This window comes from Molossus molossus, unplaced genomic scaffold (assembly GCF_014108415.1).
Source record: "Molossus molossus isolate mMolMol1 unplaced genomic scaffold, mMolMol1.p scaffold_m16_p_20, whole genome shotgun sequence".
Lineage (NCBI taxonomy): Eukaryota > Metazoa > Chordata > Mammalia > Chiroptera > Molossidae > Molossus > Molossus molossus.
In genome coordinates this window covers 42,231,575-42,254,603 of record NW_023425356.1, presented here as the reverse complement: position 1 = coordinate 42,254,603, position 23,029 = coordinate 42,231,575, and the positions used below count along the sequence as shown (strand labels likewise).

General features: G+C 40.0%; 3 protein-coding genes and 1 pseudogene across 3 annotated transcripts in view; 2 read left to right on the top strand and 2 right to left on the bottom strand.

Moving 5' to 3' along the window:
- Positions 1-312: 312 nt before the first annotated feature.
- On the top strand, positions 313-1,095 carry LOC118636992 (annotated as a pseudogene).
- Positions 1,096-1,862: 767 nt separating this feature from the next.
- Positions 1,863-11,856, bottom strand: ARPC5 (actin related protein 2/3 complex subunit 5). The gene is made up of 4 exons (XM_036273137.1): positions 11,587-11,856; positions 9,302-9,374; positions 6,330-6,506; positions 1,863-3,198 (listed from the first exon to the last, which is right to left on the bottom strand). The coding sequence occupies exons 1-4, from the start codon at positions 11,727-11,729 to the stop codon at positions 3,136-3,138; spliced, it is 456 nt and encodes a 151-aa protein (XP_036129030.1). The 5' UTR covers positions 11,730-11,856; the 3' UTR covers positions 1,863-3,135.
- A 340-nt stretch (positions 11,857-12,196) lies between these two features.
- RGL1 (ral guanine nucleotide dissociation stimulator like 1) overlaps positions 12,197-23,029 on the top strand; it is a 225,632-nt gene continuing 214,799 nt past the window's right edge. Inside the window, exon 1 of the mRNA XM_036272600.1 lies at positions 12,197-12,584. The gene's annotated coding sequence lies outside the window, so the exon portion shown is untranslated. The remainder of the gene's footprint in view (positions 12,585-23,029) is intronic.
- On the bottom strand, positions 19,779-20,885 carry APOBEC4 (apolipoprotein B mRNA editing enzyme catalytic polypeptide like 4). The gene has a single exon (XM_036272599.1). The coding sequence runs from the start codon at positions 20,883-20,885 to the stop codon at positions 19,779-19,781; it is 1,107 nt and encodes a 368-aa protein (XP_036128492.1).

Below are 23,029 nucleotides of genomic sequence, written 5' to 3'. Positions count from 1 at the left end.
TATCACTTCTGTTTTCATTTTAAAGTTTGTAAGTGGTTTGGCTATACCTTCTTGACTCCCTCTAATTCATATGGCTCAGCTCCTCATACCTCACAGCTCTCTGGATTGGCGGTACGTTTCTAAGCTTTGCCGCAGGAATGAGGTGCAGTGGGAGAGCACACAGGTTGCTCTGAGCAGGTAGGGGTAGGAAACAGACTTGAGGTCTACGTTTCGGGAAGGGAAAGGTAGTCCAACGGCTGCTCGGCGTGGCTGCTTGGCCGAGGTGGCGGGCTAGTTTGCAGCCCGTGGAGGCCGCAGGGGGCCCCCAGGAAGATGCTACCAAGTACTTCAGGGAGTTCCCCAGTGCAGGGGAACGGAGTGTTGAATTCCAGAGATGCAGCAAGACACACAGCAGGAGCAAAGCGCTACAAACACTTGAGAAGCCTTTTTCGTTTCCAGCAAATGGACTATGAGTTTGCTGCCTGGCAGATGCTCTCTCTACCTGTTCACGTCCCCGCAGAGGGTTTATAGAAACTTTCACTATCGAAAGCAGACAAAGAATCAGTGGGCCAGAGGTGACCCAGCTTTCTTGGTCCTATTAAGCATCTGGCTGTGTGTGTCCGCTGTAGGATTTGGCTTTGTGCTGGACATGGGATTTTCTAAGATGACAAAGCTTGCCTTTGGGTTGTATTCATAGATTGAATAGGCGTTGGTCTTCTCATCTCAGCTCTAGTGTGGTTTCTCTCTCACAAGTGTTTGGTGAAAAGGCAGAGCAGAGACTATGGCGTGGAGTGGGGCTATGCCTTCGATGTGCATTTGAACGCTTTTCATCCTCTCCTAGTCATTCTGCACTTTATCCAACTTCTTTTCATCAACCGTGTCATTCTAACAGACACATTCATTGGATATTTGGTTGGAAACACCTTATGGTTGATTGCTGCTAACTATTACATCCTTGTAACCGTCCTGGAATACAGTGCATTGCCATTTTTGAAAAATACAGTAATTCTCCTCTATCCGTTTGCACCTCTCATTCTGCTCTACGGGCCGTCACCAGCCCTGGGATGGAACTTCACCCGCACACTGTGTTCCTTCTACAAGTACAGAGTAAATTGAAAAAAAAAGTGAGACTGTTACATCCTAACTGTGTCAACAGTATTGGTGAAGTGATTTCTTAAGAAACTTGTAAGTAAACTTTTATTGTAGATATCTTAAAGATGGAAAGTTTGTGAAGTTGAGGAAATATATGTTAACACTATTGTCATACATTCCTTAGAATTAATTAAATGTACATTTCTGTAATAAAAAAAAAGAAACAGATTTGAGGTGTCAGAAACACTTCAGAAGCTGGACATAAATGACCGTAGCTGCTAGGCCAATTTGCACATTCTAGTCCAGGTCTTGTTGTTGTTGACACTATTGCAGAGGTCCCACCTCCCCTCAGCCCACCCGCAACCCCTGCCTTCACCACACTGTTGCTGTGTCCATGGCCTAGTCTGGGTCTCTGGGCAGTGGGAACACGGCTGTTCGGCTGCACCGAGAGCTATGGACTCACTCCAAAGGCTTCAGCAGTGCTCTGCCGTCATTAGTGACTCCTCTTCTCTGCTACTTTATCTTTGAATAAAGTAGTTTTAAAAACCTTTTGGTTTTTTTTTTGGTATGTGCCCCTAGCGGAAACCGAACCTGGGACTCTCTGGTCTGCAGGCCGATGCTCCAACTGCTGAGCCAAACTGGCCAGGGCTTTAGAAACCTTTTGTACCACACTAGTTCTTGTCAAGAGCTCAATAATCTGGTGGTAAAACAGGAAATCCTTCCCTTTAAATAATGATACATTCATAAGTAATAAAATAAGAGTTAGAAAAATAAATTATTCAACACTGACATTTTATTTTTTGAACTTTATCATTTTTACAAAACAAAAGGCAGGTATCAAAAACAGCAAAGAGTTTACAGAATTCCTGTACCAGTTTTCACATAGGTCAGTGATTATGAAACTGGTGTCCAATGTAAATACTAAACAGGCAGATTTTCCTCTTGGTCAGATGCATTCAGGTGGTTGGTTTTGGAGCTACTAAATAACAACTTTTGATAAGCACCAGTCATTTTCTTGAGAACTGATTTGGTTTGTCCAACAAAGTAAACACTTTTTGCTGTGTGGCATTTTCTTTTTTTAAAAAACATTAAGCTAAAATACAGTGTGTATGTGTTTGGATCTGAACCAAATCTTTTGAGATCCCAATTACCCTGAAGAACACTGAAGACATTTATAGGGCATGTTAAATACTAGTTATATTATCTCATCATTTTAAGGCAGCTACTATAGTTCTAAGGAAAAAAGCATTTCATTCAAAGGCTGCCAGAGTCTGAACTACATCAGTTTCCACGTCCTTTCTGATGTGTTTTCCCAAACAGGGCCGTACTATTGGAACCAAAGTCTGTTGAGCATTCCCAACAGGCTCTGGTATCTCACAGAAACATTAGTATAGAGCAAGACTCCTTGCTCTGGACCCTGGTGACCACAAAGAAACCGAGAGGCCATGATCGTTGGATGCAGAGAAGAGAAGCATACTTAAACTCACGTAATCTGGAGAGAAGCAGAAACAAAGCTAGAACTTGACAGTGGCGTTCATCAACCACTTGTGCCAGAAACACATTTTGCTTAAATAAGGGAAGCATGGTCCAGTTTTACCATGTTGACAGCTGCCAGTTTCTCAAACATATTTTTAATAACGATCATTTCCTGGCTAGCACTGAGTTAGGAAATTGTCATCAAATTGACATCAAATGAATCACTATTAGGCAAAACAAAACCAAAAACCAAAAAACAGCGAAACAAAACCCACAAGCCAATAGAGGTTGAAAACTGCACAGTTAAACCTGAATGTAAATTATATTATGTACAGACTGGTATACACATTACAGAAATAGTTTTGAGAGCGTGAAACACTCCTGTTGAAAAATTGCCTCTATATTATCCCAATTTTCATTAAAGGAAAATGGATATGTAATTTTCTTCTTTACAGATATGAAAGAGGAAGCAAGAAGGCAAAGCTGAGAGAAACAGGTGCTACCCAAAGGGCAATGGTGGCATTTGGTTGTTTTGGTCTTTGTACCAGCAACTCCGACGCCCACGAAGATAACCCAGTCCCTGCTGGACTACACGGTTTTCCTGGCAGTCAGCACTCGAACAATGGACCCCACTCCTCCAGCAGCAAGTGCCTGAAAACGAACCAAATGTAAATGTTGATGAAATCATAAAGAATCAATTATCAGACCAAGGTAAACACGTTTCTTAAAGAAGGTTGTTGCAGCCATTGATTTTGAATTCATTGATTTTCATAAATATTTCTTGAGCACCTATCATGTACCAGGCACTGTTCTTGGCACTGGGGAATAGTAATAAACAAAACTTTTAGAGTCCCTGACCTCGTGTGCTTACATTCTAGTGAGATACTAATTTACAGTCTAGTATGATGTTTTCAATTAACGGTATGTTCTTAAAGATCTACAGCATAATGTTCTTGCCTAAAACGTGCTCAAATACAAATTTAGGACATGGATTCTGCTCTTATTCTGGCACTGTCGGGAGAGATTCAAGCTGGGATAAACCAACCTAAGTTCCATCTAGTCAGTCAAGATTTGTCACATTTTTCTTCTCCCAAACTAAGAATGATTACTTAATAGCTAAGAACTTGGACTTTACCTTGAAAAACTGAGAGTCATGATTAAACATTACAAATCTGAAGCTCTAGTATACTTGTATTCCAAAAACACTTACTGAATACCTTTGTGTACTGGGTACTGTGCTAGATGCTGGGGATACAAAAGTGAATAAATACAGCATTTTCTGGTCTACTGGGAAGACAGAGCTATGCTTTGGGTACTATAAGAGCAGAGGAAGGCACATCCCTAGCCTGAGGGTAGAGAGAACTATAGACTCGTCAGGTAAGGCTTCCTGGAGAAAATGATACAATAAATGGGTAAGTAGGTGATAGACTGACATAGAAGGGTATGGAGGCACTCAGGTAGAGAGAAAATCATGAGCAAGGTATAGAGGTGTGAAACATTACAGCGTGTTAAGGGAAAAGGAAGGTCCTGCCAGAGCATAAGGGGAAGAATAACAGGAAGATGAGGCTGGACTGGGGAACCTGGACTTTATTCTTCAGGTGACTGACAAGGGTAGATCTGGATTCTAGAGAGAGCACTCTGGTGACTGGGTGGAGAATGGATTTGAGGGAGGCAAAACTGGTAGCTGGGAGGCCGGTTTGGGAAGTGACAGAACGAACTGGGAAAGATGCTGCGAACAGTTACACTGAAGATGTATCTCGGCGGATGATTTGGAAAGTACTTAGGAGATAAGGCTGGCAAAAAACTGGTGCCTGATATTAGGAAGAAATGATGAATTAATATGTGCCTCAATTTTGCCATCTACTAACAGGGAATATCAAGCTTTCCCTCCTAGTATTTTTATGAGGATTAAATGAGTTATTATTTATAAAGTACTTTGGAAGAGTGCTTGGAATATAATAAGTGCTCAAGTAGTGTTTGCTATGATCCCGAGGCTATACTGGAACTAGGTTGGTTAGGTTTTAAAGCTGGCTCTTCTCCTGTAAATTGAGGATGATAAAGGTTTATATACCTGGTAGAGTTGTTATAAAGATTGAATGAAACATAATAGTACAGTGGCTGGCAAACAGAAAAAGTTCCATAAATAGGATGACTATACAAATTATTCTCCAAAATGGTACCCAGAGTGAAACGGAACCATTCATGATTATACTGAAACAACAGGTATAAACTGGGGCTATCTTGAGAAAACTGGGAGTTATGGTTATCCTACCCATAAATGTTAGCACTTTTATTTGATGTGACTCGGCTGAGGCTGAGCAACAATTTTTACTAGCTGTTCTTGTCTTACATGTGTGAATTTTCACTCAGATACAAAGACAATAGCTTCTGAAAAACTGAGTTTGGGGAACTGTAAGATGTTACAGAATATAGTCCTTACCTGTGGTTGGTTCTATTTAAATGTTACATTGTTAATATTTACAGCAATATAAGAGTTGGGTATTAAACATTACCACTTTTTACTTAAAGTAAAATCCCTTCTACCCATTTTTCTTTGATGGATAGTGTACTGGCACCTGCTTACACTGCAAAATAAAACGCATGAAAACAGTAAAAAATATTTACAAATTCTTGATCCACCCCCAATTTTTTTTAAATTGTGGTAAATATATATAACAAAATATGCCACTTTTAACCATCATTAGATATCAAATTCAGTGGCACTAAATACATTCACAATATTGTACGGACCTCACCACTATCTATTTCGAATATTTTTTTATCAGCCCAAACACATCTGTACCCATTAAACATCAGCTCTTTATTCTCCCTTCTCCCCAACCCCTGGTACTTTGTCTCTATGAATGTGCCTATTCTAGATATTTCTTTTTTTTTTTAATCCTCACCCGAGGACATTTTTCCATTTTTTGTTCAGGTAGAGTGGGAGGGAGAGAGAGGAACAGAGAGAGAGAGAGAGAAACATCGATGTGAAAGGAACACATCGAGTGGCTGCCAGGGCTCTAGATATTTCTTATAAGTGGAATCACACAGTATTTGTCTTTTTGTGTTTGGCTTATTTCACTTTGTATAATGTTTTCAAGGTCCATTCATGATGTAGCATGTATCAGATCTTCCTTTTTTTGGATGAAAAAAATTCTATTTTATTCCATTGTATGTACGTACCACAGTTTGTTTATCTGCTCATCTGTTGTTGATGAGCAGACAAACAAAACAACGTGAGTTGTTTTCACCCTTGGCCATTGAGTTCTTGATTTTTTATTACTTATTTTCTTTTCCAAGATTTGATTTAGTTCACAGTTCAAGATTATATTTACTAAACAATAATCATTAAATAAAAGTGCTGCAAATCAATTCTCTTAAGACCAAGGCTAGCCCTGGCCGGTTTGGCTCAGCAGTTAGAGCATCGGCCCGTGGTCCAGAGAGGCGTGGGTTCGGTTCCCGCTAAGGGCATGTACCTCGGCTGCAGTTTGTCCTCAGCCCTGGTTGGTTGTGCGGGTGGCAGCCACTCGATGTGTCCCTTTCACGTCGATGTTTCTCCCCCCCCCCCCACTCTACCTGAACAAAAAATGGAAAAAAATGTCCTCGGGTGAGGATAAAAATAAAGACCAAGGCTAGTAAGCGTAAATTGAAACTTTGCGTGCATTTATTTGTAATAACAGATGTATAGCCAAGAAGTCAAAATTATTTAGGCAGGAGGGGTTGTCACTGTTATTCTCTCCTATAAAGGAACCAGTCACATAGATTTCTAATTCATAACTTACCTTTTCGTGCCACTGCAATAACACAGCACTGCTATTGTCAGAGGGGCTCTCAAAGCCTTTATAAATATACTTCATTAGCAGATCCACACCATTCTTGTCCAGGGATTGAACTGCCTTTTCAATATCATTAGCTTTAAAAGAGATGAGCACCTTCAAGACAATGCTGCCTGCCCGATCCTGAGGATAAATAAACAACAGAACATTTAGACATACGTGGGTGGAGTTAGTTTTACAAAGGCCACACTGAGGTGACATGAAAGAGGAAACTGTGGGGATACCCGAGGAAAGTATTTCAGACGAGGAAAGATGAGTGCTGTTAGTTTGTGTTCAAGGAGCAGCACGAAGACCTAAGGGCCTGGGGCAGAGTGGTGGGAGAAGAGCGGGACAAAGAGTGAGAGGTAGTGGAAGACAGGTCAGTAAGCCCTGCAGGCCATTGTGGAGACTTTGGCTTTCACTCAGAGAAATAATGTTGGATGGTTCTGAGAACAGTGACATGATCTGTCTTACATTTCAACAGGATCCCTTAGCTGCCAAGCTGGGAATAAGTTGGGGCAGGGTGGGTGGTACCGGGGACAAGGCAAAAGACCAGTTAGGAAGTTATTGCAATAATATAGGCTGGTTTTGGCTAGCATGGTGGCAATGGAGGTGGTCAAAAGTGGACAGATATGCTCTGGCCAGTTTGGCTCAGCGGTCAGAGTGTTGGCCCAGAGACTGAAGGGCCATGTGTTCGATTCCTGGTCAAGGGCACATACCTGGGTTGCAGGTTTGGCTCTGGTCGGATTTGTGCAGGAGGTAACCGATTGATGTGTCCCTCTCACACAGATGTTTCTCTGTTTCTCTCTCTCACCTCTCTCCTTTCCACTTTATCTAAAAATCAATGGAAAAATATCCTCAGGGGAGGATTAACTAAATTAAAGTATACAATCCTTGACATATTTAAAGTAGAGATAGATGTGATAATTTACCAATTTGTTCAATCCAGATTTTTAAAAATCTGCTTTGATCCATCCTTAAGAAATAAGTTATTAATAAAACTTATTTTAAGTTTCATGTCTATAGTCAAGAGACTATAGATGTAAGACATAGTGACCTTCATTTATAATAATCTTTTTTGATAAAAGTTTGTTCCAACAATAAAGTTGTTTTTTTACCCATCAAGCCAAGCAGAGGGAACACTAAATTTACCCTTTCAATAATTCATTTCTCCTTCTTTTCAGAATAAAGTGATATTTTTGGCATAAATACTGGTCAGAAACATTTTACAGAATGTTTCTACCATCTATTGTTACCTTCAGTTTAAAGACTCTGCAATCACCAATTTAGAAAAACATCCTTGCCTCCAGAGCTATAACCTCCCACCCTCAAGCTGTGATTTAAAAAACCACTCATATAAAAGCAGGTGGTAAAGTGAAAATTTCAATGATGTTCCTCACAATTTTTAAAAACCCAAGACATTTTCTGCTTATAAAAAACTATGTTGCCTAATACTTATTATGCATTTACCTAGTTATTACTTACTACTATTTAACTAAGGAGAGTCTTGGGGTTCCTAGGATATATGAATAGCTACAAATAATGGGGTTAATGCTCTAGGCCTCTTTTAAAACAATAAATGAAGTAAATAGTTTCTGAAGAATTATGAAAGGCTGCTACAGGGAATGTAAGTCACACAACTTTTCTGGCAATACCATATATAGCAAAAGCCTTAAAAGCTACATCCTAAAATCCAGCGCTTCACTTCTAGGAATTTATTCAAAGGAAATTAAGAACTTACCATAAACTGTTCACGTCAGTACTATTTACAATAAGAAAAAAAAAAGGCAATACTCTAAATACATGACTAAAGGAGATTAGTTATATATAAACTGCAGCATGTCTATTAAGTGGCCATTAAAAAAGATGTTAGAGCCCTGGCCGGTCTGGTTCAGCAGTTGGAGCGTCGGCCCACAGACCGCAGGGTCCCGGGTTCAGTTCCCACTAAGGGCATGTACCTCAGTTGTGGTTTGTCCTCGGCCCACATCGATGTTTCTTTCTCTCTCTTCCTCCCTCTATCCCTCCTCCTCTATCTGAAGATAATGCAAAAATGTCCTTGGGTGAGGATAGATAAAAAAAAAAAAAAAAGATGTTATAGAAATAAAAACATTTTGCCTAGGAAAAATGTTCATATATATTGCTATACAATTGAAAAAAGTAGGTTATAAAATTCCATTTTTATTTTAAAAAAAAACACTCATAGAAAAACTGTGTAAGTCTCTAGCAACAACCAAAAGTAATAACTATGATCTGAAGGTGGTGGGATTTTGGGTGATTACCTCTTTTATCCCTTACATCTGACTTTTCTATAATAAATATTGTATAACTTTACAAAATCTTTCAAAAGAAAATTAGTAGATCTGTTTATTTTGTAAAAGTTTTACTTATTATTATTTTTTTTATCCTCACCCGAAGACATTTTTCCATTTTTTGTTCAGATAGAGCGGGAGGGAGGGAGAGGAAGAGAGAGAGAGAAACATCTCGATGTGAAAGGGACACATCGAGTGGCTGCCACTCGCACGACCAACCAGGGCCGGGGACAAACTGCAACCGAGGTACATGCCCTTAGCGGGAACCGAACCTGGGTCTCTCCGGACCGCAGGCTGATGCTCTAACCGCTGAGCCAAACTGGCCAGGGCAAAGTTTTACTTATTCTTCAAGCCTTTCCTCAAATCCATCCTGTGGCCTCCTCTAAAAACACACAGAAATGATCTCTGTCATTTGAATTCAGTGTGTCTTCCAGGCAGCATTATCATAACTCGATCTGAGAGTATTATTTTTCACATGTAAATTTTTAATCTATCAAACTGCACTATAAGCTCTTTTATGTCAGTCACAGAGAGCAACTAGTTCAAATATCTGCTCACTGTGTGACACTAGAGGATTTGGTAAGAGTGTACCAGGAGACCAGCAGAGATCACTTGTTATTTGTGACTCACCTTCACCGCCTGACTCTTGGTGTTGAGAGGGGGGTTTTTCAGAGCTGCCTGCAGGGCGGCTGTCATGTTTCCTGTGATGGAGGTTAAGGGGATAGCAGCAAAGGGCAGCCCTCAGGAAAGCACTGTAACTACCACTGGTTCTTAAGACTTGACTTTATGCACAGAAAGAAAAACTACTATGGTCACTATGCTCAATATTGAAAAAATTCAACATGTTGCTTTCAAGTATGTCAATCAAAGATAAAATACTGAAAACAAAAAAGAACATGTGATTATTTTTCTAATAAAGCAAAGACAGTTTCCTCTTTGGTTCTAATTATCAAATGAACATCTTGCTAACCTCTCATTTTCTAGTAAGACACATGTGGAAATATTATTCAGTGACATTTATAATAAAACTCTATAAACTATGTATCATGATTATTAGGACCTCAAATTAAACAGCCTAACCTCAATCAAAACATGTCTTTTTATATGATTCTAACTGGAAAAATAAATATCAAACTTTTGCTAGAATTATATTCTATATTAATTGAAATGATGGTAGACAATGCTGGTAGATTACTCTAGCAATATGAATGACATATGTCAGTCATCTCTCAGTATGGATGAAAAGAGGCATTAGAGAACATATAAGTCAATGACCCTTAGGTGACTTAACTCTGTTTTGGATATTTTCTCTCATATTTCACAAGGTTATTCACACTGTCTTAGGCCATACCTATTAAATTTAGTTTCTCTTTGAAAGCACCAGTGAGTTAGCATGTATGAGACACGGAAGGCCAATCAGACTGTCAGAATGTACAGTCATTCCCCTAAAAGGAAAACCACACAGAGCTCACTTGTTCCTCCATCTGTGGTGCCTGACCAGCATCCGTCTCTTCTGGTTGTAACAAAAGCAGAAGAGACTATCTTTATAAGCAGATCCACTCTAAGAGTCATCTCGTATCATCTAAAATAAGTCGGCTTCGAAAACATCATTCATTCATCATAAAGAATGTTTTTAGACAGAATAATGTTCACCACTTATTTTCCAAAGGAAAAAAACTATGGTTGGTGGTAAGCTGTTATTTTCAAGGTTTAATCGACTTCTAGAGAAGCAGGCCTTTCGTAGACTGGCTCATTTTTAAGACCCCAAACACTTAAGTATTTAAATAATGCAAAGTAGCAACAGCTGACTGTGAAGGTTGTGGAACTCAAAGAAGCATCTGTACGTTGATAAATGTTTAAAGCTGTATTTTAGGTGCCTTTAAGACCAAATACAGTTCCTACGAAATATTGTCACTCATCTATTTACCTTTTATAATTGAATAGGATATTGATGAGGAAAGAGTCTGCAAAGCTTTCCTTATGAATACACCCAAGAATAATTAGAAATGAGTGGATTCAGTATTTGAGAATCTTTAAAATTACAGCTTTGGTTATTGCAACATTTACACTTTTCTAAAAAAGGATCTGATGCAAATGTGCAGAATTATGAATATTCAAATATTCAAAAACAAAACCCAGGAACTGACAGCCACCTTTCAACAGAAATGGTAACGATTTCAGGATTGCAGAAATGGCTCTGCTTTGGACAAATGGCTCATCTTCTTCTATTCCATTCATTGGGGTTTACTGGAACCATTTCCAGGAATTCTCCACTTGCTGCCTTCCGTCTTCTCGCTACCGTCCTTTGCGCGGCGGGCAAAGCCTCCAAGCTTCCATCTCGGACTTTCGCTTGCTTTGTATTTACACCCCTCCCCACGGTTAACCAATTTTGTGCAACTTGTATTTTGCCAAATACCTTAAAAAAAAAGGACCCCAGGCTGGAAGGACAGAGGGGCCTCATTCTGCAAACCGCCCCCTCTCTCCCGGCAAGGAATCAACTATCCTCACGCTACCAGAACAAAACATCGCAACAAAAACTGAGTTAACTACAGAAAGACGCCCATTCCTTCCCGTCAGACATTTCTGGGGCCAATGTGACCCCGGAACGGCGCCCCGGTCAGTCCCGGGGAGCCAGGTGCCGGCCCGGCGCCGCGAGGGCGCGGCTCGCAGAGCCAGGGTGCGGGAGGCAGGACCCGCGCGACCTGAGGACTCGGGGCGCGGAAGGTGCGCTGCAGGGGTGGTGTCCGAGGGCGGGTCCCCGGGGTCTCGGGGCGCCCCGATGAGAAACGGACACAGGTCCCAGCCGGAATGGGGGCCCCAGGCAGAGGTCCCAGGCGCCGCCGCCGCCCTGCAGCGCGGGGTCGCGGGAGGAGGGCCGGGTGGGTGGGGTGGGGGGTCGGCGAGTGCAAGGATATTGCCGCAGACAGGAGTCCACCTCGCCCTCGTCGGGCCCGGCCTGCCCGTCGCCCCCATCTTCCTCGTCCACGAACTTGTTCTCGTCATACTCATCCACGTCCACCTTCCGGAACCGGGCCGACGACACCGTGTTCTTCGACATCCTCGATCCGGAGCGGCGGCGAAGGCCTCCTCTAGGAGCTGTCTGTACCTCAGCGAGCCCAGCCCCGCAGGAACCCGAAGCCTGGTGCCTCCACTTCCCTCTTCCGCTCTGGGGCGTCGCCCGCAGCCGGCGCTCGGGCGGTTCTGGGCCTGCGCGCTGGCCACGCTCCTTCCTCCTCAGGTTCTCATCCTGCTCGAGCCTCCCACGCCGCCCCGGCTCTTCCCCCGGGAGCGCGCGCGAGGGCGGGAGCGCGCTGGACGCAGTGCGCAGGCGCAAAGTGTCCGCAGGGAAGGGCGGGGCGGAGCAAAGGAGGCGGGGGCGGGAGGGGCGGGGCAGAAGGGAGGGCACAAAGTGGTGCCGCGGACAGAGGTAAGAGGCAATTGGGCGTACAGCTGAGTCACGTGATCCCTTGGGGTTTCCATAGAAACGCTTCTCTGCGGTCCAGTCCAGGAGGTCTTAGGCTGGCGGCGATGGACCCTGGGGGCGGGTGGCCCTGTTTTTTACTGCTGCGGTCGTTGCCAACGACCTGTCATCCGGGTCCTGCGTAAGGTCCGGCTGGGCCGGACTTGCCTGGGAGGTGGGATGGACTGGTTGTCAGCCCGAGTCCCCTGCAGTTGGCAGGAGTATGGGGCGCAGTGATGCACGCCCGGGCGCCCAGCCTCGTTCTACTTGTCAGAGACATTGCTTCGGACCGTGCGCTGCCCGTGGCTGCGTGCCCGAGGCGGGAGCCCCTTTCCCGGGGTTGGACCTGCGCTGCGCGACCAGCGGAGATACCCAAGGACAGAGTCGAAAGGTCAACCTTATCTGTCAGTGCTGGTGACAGCACCGCGACCGCACCTGCAGAACCTGAACTAGGTATTGTATCCACTGGGAGGGAGGCGGGGGTGTCTGGGGGGCTGGGGTCGGGGAGCAACACTGGGGTGGTATTTGGGGTAGGGTCAGTCATTGACATCTAAAAATAAGTAGTTATTTGGAGCAAGAATGCTAGAAAAGCTCCGGTGGGAGTGAGTTACGTTCTCCGGTGCTGAGGGGAAACAAAATGTGTAAGCATTAGCGGAAACTAGACCTTAAGATTTATTATCTGTGATTTAAGATTTCCATGAACCCTCTAGGCCAGCTTTTAATTTTATCTGACATCCCGATTTCTGAGAGCAAAGCTCTTATCCAGGAGGGAAAGGCACTAAAACGGAGGAAATGGTAATTGTGCTGCGTGTATAGCACTGAAGTATAAATATTTTCATGATAAAATTAACTTGGACTTTGGCTGGACACCCAGATGGCTTTGTATTTTCCTGACATCCTATCAGGTCTGGTTTAATTCCAGCTCTAGCCGAAGGCCGGCTGTTGCCCTGTTAAGGACCCCAGTCCTTGCTCTCCTGTGCGGTATTGACAAGAGCACCGGGCTTAGAATTAGTAAATCCTGGCTTGAGTCTTGACGCTTTCACTCAATCTATTTGATGGAGGCATGCCACTTAAACTTCCGGATCTCAGATTCCTTACTGCTAAATTGGGGTAATAATATGTATGTAGCAAGATTGTTCTGAGGGTTAAATACAGGAAAGTGTTTTGAAGCTCTGAAATTCTACATAAATGTGAAATGCATGTTACCTGTACATGGATTTTGGCACTCGTCATAAATTACTTCATGATATATTGTGTTTTACCTTGCCCCCTGGAAGAGATGGAAAGATTCTGGAGGGCAGAGGCTGTCTTATATTTCTTTTGCATCTTCCGTTAGGTCTGAAAGGTACTCAATACATTCAGGTACTCAATTATTCCTTGATGAATGAATAAAATGTGAGGGCATGACATTTTGAAAATCACACTGAGAATAAATGAACCAGTAAAAAGAGGAAAAAAGATCTTGATATCAAATATTTGTTGGCTATATATGTAGATAGATAGATAGATAGATAGACCAGAGACAGAGAGAGAACCCCCTCAGGAATTCTTTTTTTTTTTCCCTTGAGAGGAAGAAGCAATGTGGCATTTTTCTTTTCCCCATTAAGTTACCTTTATAAAAGACATCTCAGTTAGGTGATGGAGTGACATATCTTTAAATTAACATTCAAGTTATGAACAAACATGGTGGTAAAAATTTCCCCAAGGGCTGTCTCAAGATAGCAAAGAAAGATTTTCTACCTGTTGGTAAATCTTTATTTTAAAGTCTTATACGAAAGTATCAGATTATTACTATGGTGAATGATATTATATAACTTAAAAAAATTAATATTCTTTTTTTCAGTTTCAATTTTTCACTAACTTTATATTTGTTTAAATGCTACAGATGATTATACTTTTTGCCCTTTTAAATCAATACTTTTTTTTAAAGAGAAAATTGAACATTAGAAGCACTTTTGAGAGCAAATGGAAACAAGGATTCAAGAGCTAATACATTCCTTCTCTTATATTTCTGTTCTTTTGTATAAGGTCTTATATAGGAAATTTCTTTGTTATCTCATTTTAGAACTGGGAAAGAATCCCAGAGTAGACATCCACTTAAGGGTATAGTGAGGGGAACTTAAAAAAATCAAGTTGCTCTTGTTGGTTGCCAGATGGGAGGGGCATTGGGGGATGGGGGAAAAGATGAAGGCATTAAGAACTACAAATTGGTTGTTAGACTTAGGAATCTCAAAGGGAATGGGGGAGGTGGGGCGGGAAGAAAGAAACTAAAGAACTTATATGCATATATGCATAACCAATGGACATAGACAATAGTGTGGGGAAAATAGGAGGGGGGTCAAGGGGGGAAAATGGAGAGACATCTGTAATACATTCAACAATAAAGATAAGTTTAAAAAGGAAAAAAAAAATCAAGTTGCTCAAGGGTATAATTGTTTTTGATTGCTCAGGATTTTGCTCCATATTTCAAATGTGTTAAATACAATTAATTAATTCTCAGCCACATAATGCATATTACATTTGAGATGTAAAAATGCCAAAAATATGCTTTTCCAATGCAATATTTTTTATTGTCTCATAATAAGTACCTCGTACATGGTAGGTACTCAACATTTCTATTTAATGAATTAGTAACCTAACAGAATAATGTGAGACTGAGTATTTTTTAATGAACACATTAATTACCTCTAAAGCATTAAAGACATTTCTGTGTGTATGTGAAGAATCCTGTCCTTAATTATTTTTTAATTACAAAATACACAAAATACACACTTTCTTGCAAATTACAAATTTCTAATGTTAATCACAGGACTTCATTCATTGTAGGTAATATTATTCTCCCTATTTTAATTTTCCGAAGAAATGCTTATCCCTGAAATAAAGGATCCATAAGGTTTTAAGACATTTTATTTATTGTGCAAATAACCTGTTTTGGTTTAAAACCAAAGTGAGACTGAATTGGAATTTTCATGAGGTTAGAAGGTTTTGATAAAACAATGCTTTAATTGATTTTTCCTTTCATATATATATATTTTTTTATCCTCTCCCAAGGACATTTTTCCATTTTTTGTTCAGATAGAGTGGGAGGGAGAGAGAGAGAGAGAAACATCGATGTGAGAGAGACACATCGAGTAGTTGCCACCCACACAACCCAACGAGGGCCGGGGACAAACTGCCACTGAGGTACGTGCCCTTAGCGGGAACTGAACCCGGGTCTCTCTGGACCGCAGGCTGATGCTCTAACCGCTGAGCCAAACCGGCCAGGGCCTTTTCATATATTTTAAACCAAGTGCTCTATCTATAATGTACTTCTTTACCCCATACTTGCCACTGAATACTTAGCAAACCAAGACCTTGAATCCCGCAGGATGGCAGGGTTATTATGAAATGGCAGTGAACTCAGTGTTAATTAAATATGTGAAATATGTGTTATAAATATAAAATATGTAAATTTCAGTTTTGGTAATGATGACTTAATTTCACTGTTCTCTAACAACATAATTACTATAATAGAAACATATTTTTTAGCATGTTACCCATACACTATATTATGCTTTAATGTTTTTACTTAAGATCCAAATGAACTGATTCTGTGTTTAAACCACCAACCTTCAAATCTTCAAGTTTTTTTCTTTGTGATTAATTTTAGCTTCACATAATTTTATGATTACACATTGAAGTCGAGTAATAGGAGGAACTATTTTACAACGAGAACTTTATTTCTTTATATATTAGTACTTCAAAGACTAAAAAAATTTAAATCTGTACTCTTGTCTCAGGAAAAAAATTTGGTGCTAAACATTTTTGTGAATGAGACTATATTTCTATAATTTTTTTTACCTACTTATGATAATATCAAAGGAAGTTATGGATTTAAAAATTTACTTATTCCATATTCTTTGCCACTACTGGGATCTGTTATTAATGCTAACAGTTGTTTTATGTTTAAATTTCTTGCCACAGTATACAAGCATAACATTTGAGATAATAATAAGTTACATCTTCTTTTCTAATATTTATATCACTTTTATTTTTCTTATCTTATTGCATTAGACTCTCAAGACAATGTTAAAAAATTGGGTGATAGACACGGGCACTAGACTTATGTGCCCATTAAATGTATTATCATGTATTATCACTATGTTGTATACCTGAAACTGATATAATAATAATGTGTCAACTGTAATTTAAAAATAAAAAATAAAAATATAGAACAACTGAAAAAAAATTGGGTGATAGTAGGCTTTTCTTCTTAGTTTCTGTTTTAATGAAAATGTCTTTGGTATTTCACCAGTTTATATTTTCTGTTGCTTTATGATCTTTAGGCATGGTGACTGAAGTGATCAAATGCTTTTTTGGGGGATCTAATGATAGTTTTTTGATCTTTTAATTTATGAATGTGATAAATTATATTTGTATATTTTTCTGCACTGGAACCATTCTTACGATTCTAGAATGAACTCTGTTTGGTTACTATTTTAAGTACTTGCTAGATTTGATTAGTGTTTATTTTGTTTATATAATTTCAGAATCTATATGTATAAGTCAGATTGGTTCATAGTTTTATTTCTTTTTGCTGTCTTTATCCAGTTTTGATATCAGGGTTAGTCTTGCTTTATAAGATGAATTGAGAAAATTTCCACCTTTATTTTTCCTATGCTCTGGAATAGTTTGAATAATAGAAAGTTGCCATGCTATTTTTTCTTTGAAAGTTATAGAATGTGCTTAAAATGATCTGGGCTTGCTAATATTTTTAGAGGTATATCTTTGATCATGGTTATCTTCTGTGGTTATTGACTTGTTTGATTTTCGTTTTTTGAGACGGTTTTAGAACATATTTTTTCTAGTAAATCATGCATTTCATCTAGATTGCCAACTTATTGACAAGATGTTGCAAAAAAATGTTTTCTTACAATTATTTTAGTTTCTTCCATGACCATGAACATATGGCTTTTCTCATTGTTACTATTAACTATTTAAGCAAAATATTACAATCAACATTTTTTCTCACCCTAAACCGATTGTCACAAATTATAGAAACGTACTTTTATATCTTATAGAAAATAGTCATTTCAGACTTATAGTTTTGATAGAATTTGAAATACCTTATAATTCTTATCCTTTTCTACTATCTATCATCCTGTTCATATTTTATTAATAATAGCTACCACTCAATGAGTGTTTATTGTTTGTTAGACACTTGGTTAATAATCTGTTTATTATACTTACATTGTTTACTCCTTGGAGTAGCTCTAGGGCCTAGCAATTAGTATACCCATTTTACAGATGAGAAAATGAAGGCTCAGAGAGATTAGGTAAATCAGCCAATGATACTCAACTAGCAAGTAGACTGGTAAGGGAATTAGGACGGTCAGATTCTGCAGTTTGTGCTTTTAATCACTCCATGGAATTATTGCTCTGATAAATGCCATCTTAGAGCAGATAGAGCTGAAAGGAACCTTAAAGATGATCTCGCTCATGTCTCATTTTTCAGATGAGGAAATAGAGACTACTTGCCTAGGGCCATGTATCTTTATGCTCTCTTAACAGTATTTTATTTAATACTTGGCCTGGATTCATGACTTGTCTAACATTATTCTTTCTAGCCCCAGTCTTACTTAAGCAGTGCAAAAATTTAACTGCCCAAAGCACTCTTCTTTACTATAGTTCTGACAATATTTCTCTCTTTGTTATATACCATTGATACCCAGGTTCATACTTGAAATACAAATGAATCATAAATTTCAGACTATGTTTCTAACTGGATCCTTTGTTGCCTGATTGATATTGTGGTCTTTTTGACCACTTTGGAGATAAATTTCATGGCAACTAATTGGATCTACTTCTTTTTCTTTTTCTTTTTGAGGAGTCCACGAGGTGGGCAGGTCCTGCCTGCTGCTGTGGGTGGGGTATCACCAGCCAATCTGTCAAGAAGCTTCAGAGCTGGCTCCCAAGCCTCCAGACCCACTGACACCATTAGCCGAGTTTCCCACCTGAATCTACTCTTATAGTGATCAGAGGTGCTGAATTAGTCATGTTGGGGTCTTTTTATTTATTATTTATTTTTAAATTAATTTTAAAGAGAGAAAATTGATGTGAGAGAGAAGCATCAATCTGTTGCCTCCTGCACGCAGCCCAACAGGGGATTGAACCTGCAACCTGGTTATGTGCCCTGACCAGAAATCGAACTGGCAAACCTTTGGTGCATCGGAAAATGCTCTACCAACTGAGCCAGTCTGCCTCCCAAATTGTAGGCATAGTTTCACGATCTAATAAACTTCAAAAGTATCTCTTTAAATAACAATTACTATGTACCCAAAATGCAATTCTGTCCCAATAATTCTATTAAAAAGTTCAGCTTAACAACAGAAATTTCTTTAAAAATTTTTATTTATTTTAATCACAACAGAAATTCCTATTTTAAACATTTCTGTCTTTTGAGAGGGAAGTGAGGCAGCAGATGGGAATTAATTAAACACAAGCAAAGTGGTTTAATGTACGTGCTCAGAGGGTTAGTTAAAGAGCATTTCTTAGAAGTGTGTTCTGAACAAGAGTTTAAGAGAAGATATAGATATGCACTGGTGAAAAAGAAGTGGTCAGAAGGGAAGTAAAACCAATTGTGCCCTGGGGAGCTATATCAGAAGAAGGGGGGATGGGTGCTAACAACAATAAAAAATACGTCCATTGCAGGAGAGTTCAGCGGCCACTTGGCTAGAATGGAGAAGAAATGTTGGGAAGCAGTGATTGGTAAAGTTTTGAGATGTAGATTACAGCCTTGCTACCCATATTTTGCTTGGATATGTGCTGGATTCTAAAGGGAAACTAAAGAAGGGAAAGAGGCAGCGTTTGACCTGTAGGAGCTTACAGTCTTGCTGATGAGACAGGGCAACAGGAAGGTAGAGGTGGAGCCTTGAAAGCCAGTAAGAGTGGCGTGGATATTACATGGTGTGTGATGGAAGGAGCCTTTGGTGAGTCTCATGTATCATCCTGCCTCTATCATCCACTCAGGAGTGAGAGGTCTGAGCTGGGAAAGGTCAAACCGAGCAGGTGGCTACATTTCAAAAGTCAATTTCTGTAGCTCTGTCTAATCAATTAGCAAAAGAGCTCCACCCCCCCCCCCCAAACTATTTTGAACCACTTTAGAAAAAAGAAAAAGGGCTGCCTAAAATCTTCTGTTCATAATGAACAATTAATGGAAAATCACTGGTTTGCTTTTGCAAACAGCACTGAATGCCAGTAACTTCAGGCTGTTTTCCAATTTTGTAGTAAATTTTTATACCAAAACCAATTTAGGAAGCTATTTAGTCCATAGGCTTTTTTAGTGGAAAGATGATATGGGTTGACCAAATACTGGCATTTTCTTTTTCACACCAAAATATTCTCAAGGTACTAATTGGCTCCATTTTGATACTGTCACTTTTAAAATAAAGGAAAGATATTAAGTTGCTTATGGAAACATTTTGAATTATATTTAAAATAGCATAGCTTTATAATAGTTAAGATGGTAAATAATTCAGGTTTTGCCTTTAGTGTATCAGTTTATCTCCATCTTGGATCATTCCTAAGAGAAAAAGTTTCCAGATTTTTGTTGGCTATCTTATAAGTCCCCCGGTCGTTGTTTGGTCTCATGTTGTAGGAACGCAGATTTTATTTTTTCCCTTTCTTTTTCTTCTTCTTCTCATCTGCCTTGTTGCTACTTACAGACTGTTCTGTGATTTCCACCGTCTCCGCTGACATTGCGATGGGAGGCCTGCTGAGGTCCTTGGCTTCTTGGAATGACATCTGAGGCGTGTTTAAGTGCCTTACGACGTTCCCGGGTTTATGTGGGTTTTGACCCACGTGGATTGGCGGTAGGTCTCTGAAAGGCACCAGCACAAAGACGACAGGAACCCTGAGGTCTGGTGTCAGATCGGGTTGTGGCTGTCCACTGGTTCCTTGAGGAGACTGTCCCGGAAAGGGACTGTGGGAAGGGTAGCTCTCTAAAGCTGCCAGCGCGGTTATGTTCTGATCCTCTTTTGTCTGGGGAAGGACATCGGTGAAGTAAGGTTTCACTCCTGTTATGGCATTGATTTCATACGCATTGTGCCTGTCAGCCAGCGCTCTCCCAGTTAAAATGGGCTGGAAAACAGTTGCTCCCAGGACACCGCTCACAAAGTTGTCGAGGAGAAAATGCCAGATCCCACCACTTATTGGGCTCAAAGTGACCTTTGGCCAGAGACTCGCCAGGCTCCGGAGAGCTTCTCGGTTCCACGCCGAGGCCGGAAAATCGGGGTCAGTGTGATAGAGCTGAGAGAAGTAAATACTAAGAGTGACATCTGGGAACGTTCTCAGGAAGTTGTACATTTTGCCGATGCAGCAGTGGTCGGCTTCATTACAAGGGGAGGCATTGGAATACAGAATGATGTGCCTGATGCCCTCACTATTGTATACGGCAGAGTCAAAATAACCATTGGCCTCAAACAGCATTGATTCTGGATGGGTGTTATTCACCGTGCAACTGCTAGCGTGACCCTTTTGCACGAGGCTCCCAGTAGAAGTTTTCAGTTCATAAAACGTCAGGTGTTTTGTTTGAGGATATGTTGGCCCATAAGGGAATCCAAAAATCTGATAAAATTCTGTGTAGGAAACTCTTGCTTCTTCCCCTGTCCGAATATGGTAAGGACAATTAGAGCAATCTAGAGAGAAGCTCAGCCAGTAATAAGGTTTTACTATTGTTCCACGGTTTGCTAGGTATTCCTCATATAAAGGCTCCATTGCTAGTTTTATTGTCTTCTAGCTGCAATCCTAAACAAGGAAGAGAAAAATATTTATATAAAACCAGTACAGGAAGAACTAAAGACAGTGCATGAGTTTATTGAGTCATATTTTTCCTTTTTTTATTCTTTATTTTTTTAAGTGGTTTTTTTTTTTTTTTAATCCTCACCCGAGGACATTTTTCCATTTTTTGTTCAGATAGAGTAGGAGGGAGAGAGAGGAAGAGAGAGAGAGAGAGAAACATCGACGTGAAAGGGACACATCGAGTGGCTGCCACCCACACAACCCAACCAGGGCCGGGGACAAACTGCAACCGAGGTACGTATGTGCTCTTAGCGGAAACCAAACCCGGGTCTTTCTGGACCGCAGGTCAATGGTCTAACTGCTGAGCCAAAGCAGCCAGGGCAAGTCATATTTTTCTTTAAAGCAGGTGGTGTGATAACCATGGTAGCATCTTTGCATCTAAAAGATAATGCTATATATTCATAGATTAGAAATCTCAGGATTCATCTTTACTGAGACTCCTAGGGAGGGGGAGGAGACAAAAGGGAAAGCTATGATACACCTTACCTGTTCCATAGATTCTGAGGCTGTAGAGCAAATGGGTTAATGGTGCAAGTTCTAGAAACAGACTGCCTTGTTTCAAGTCAGGGCTCTGCCACTTAGCAGCCTAGTGATTGTAGGCAAGTTATTTAACCTCAGGGAGCCACAGTTTCCTTTTCTGTAAAATGAGCCTAGGAATAGTTCCTACCTCATAAGATTATCTTGAAGATTGATAGAATAAATATACATTGCTTTATTATGTGCCCGATATAGTAAGGACTCAGTAAATACTTAGCTCTTAGTAGTAATAGTACAAGTCCTAGGGTATTGAGATGTTTCTTGTTTAGGAAAGTCCAAAGAAATAAACAGGGCTTTATTTATAATGTTCTTTCTCTCTTTTCTAAATGTAATAGTGTCTAATATATCATGCAGAGGTTTTGAGTGTGCTTGTGTCTTACTTAAATCAACTATTTCTTCTAATCATTGACAATAAATTGGAGGTGGGTATCATTTGGGGAATAGGACCTTGGAGTCTATTTAGCTGGTAGAGACTTCTTGTAGAAGGTTTGTTTTCTTTGGGTCATGGATACACATTCATCAGTACTTGAGAGTTTTATTTTTAGCAGGTGGGTTTTGTTAGAGCATTTTGTAAACTTCACTATTCTAAAAGCAAATATGGTTCTTTAGGATATTTCAGATAGTTCCTGGGATGTTAAAACCAAAATGTTGAGATTTTTAAGTAATTCTTTTTCCTTTAAAAAAATTCCTTCAGGTATCATTAATCCCAAGCAACAACCTAGGGCATTTTAATATAGGTTTAAAATAACTTATTATCCAAGTATTACATGTTTCTTGTAGAATTTTTTTTATAATACTGATACATAAAGGAAAAATAAAAACTCATGCCCTTTTGTATCAGTTTACATTTCCATTACCATATTAACAAGTCTATCCCCTCTGGTCTTATTACCATATGTGTTATGCATAACATAAATAAAACCATGTTTTATACTTTGCTTTTTCACTTAGTATTGTCATAAGCATTGTCCCCATGTTATTAACATTCTTCAAAAAACACAACATTCATGGTTAATTATTGTTTTATTACATAACTATGCTATTCAGGTTCTTGTCTCTTATTATTATAAATAACACTTTGGTGAATATTTCTTTAAATACATTGTTCATATCTCTGATTCTTTTTTTAAATGTAGATACTAGAAGTCATATTATTAGGTCAAACTTTCTCACATCGTTTCCTAGGAAGGTGTACCAATTTTGTTACATTCTCTTCCATTGTTTATAATCCCCTTTGCCAATTTAAGAATTTAAGCTCTTTGCCCTGGTTGTTTTGGCTCAGTGGTTAGAGCATTGGCCAGTGGTCCAGAGAGACCCGGGTTCGGTTTCCGCTGAGGGCACGTACCTTGGTTGCAGTTTGTCCCTAGCCCTGATTGGGTCGTGTGGGTAGCGACCACTCAATGTGTCCCTTTCACGTCGATGTTTCTCTCTCTCTCTCTCTCTCCCTCCCACTCTATCTGAACAAAATATCGAAAAAAAATGACCTCGGGTGAGGATTAAAAAAAAAAAAAAAGAATTTAAGC

Bases quoted from the DNA above. Each gene is read 5' to 3' on its own strand.
- ARPC5 (XM_036273137.1), bottom strand. From the start codon at position 11,729: ATGTCGAAGAACACGGTGTCGTCGGCCCGGTTCCGGAAGGTGGACGTG. The intron at 6,507-9,301 runs GTGAGTCACAAA...ATTTATCCTCAG, and splicing joins CCAAGAGTCAGGCGGTGAAG to GATCGGGCAGGCAGCATTGT. The intron at 3,199-6,329 runs GTAAGTTATGAA...GTTCGTTTTCAG, and splicing joins TATTGCAGTGGCACGAAAAG to GCACTTGCTGCTGGAGGAGT.
- APOBEC4 (XM_036272599.1), bottom strand. From the start codon at position 20,885: ATGGAGCCTTTATATGAGGAATACCTAGCAAACCGTGGAACAATAGTA.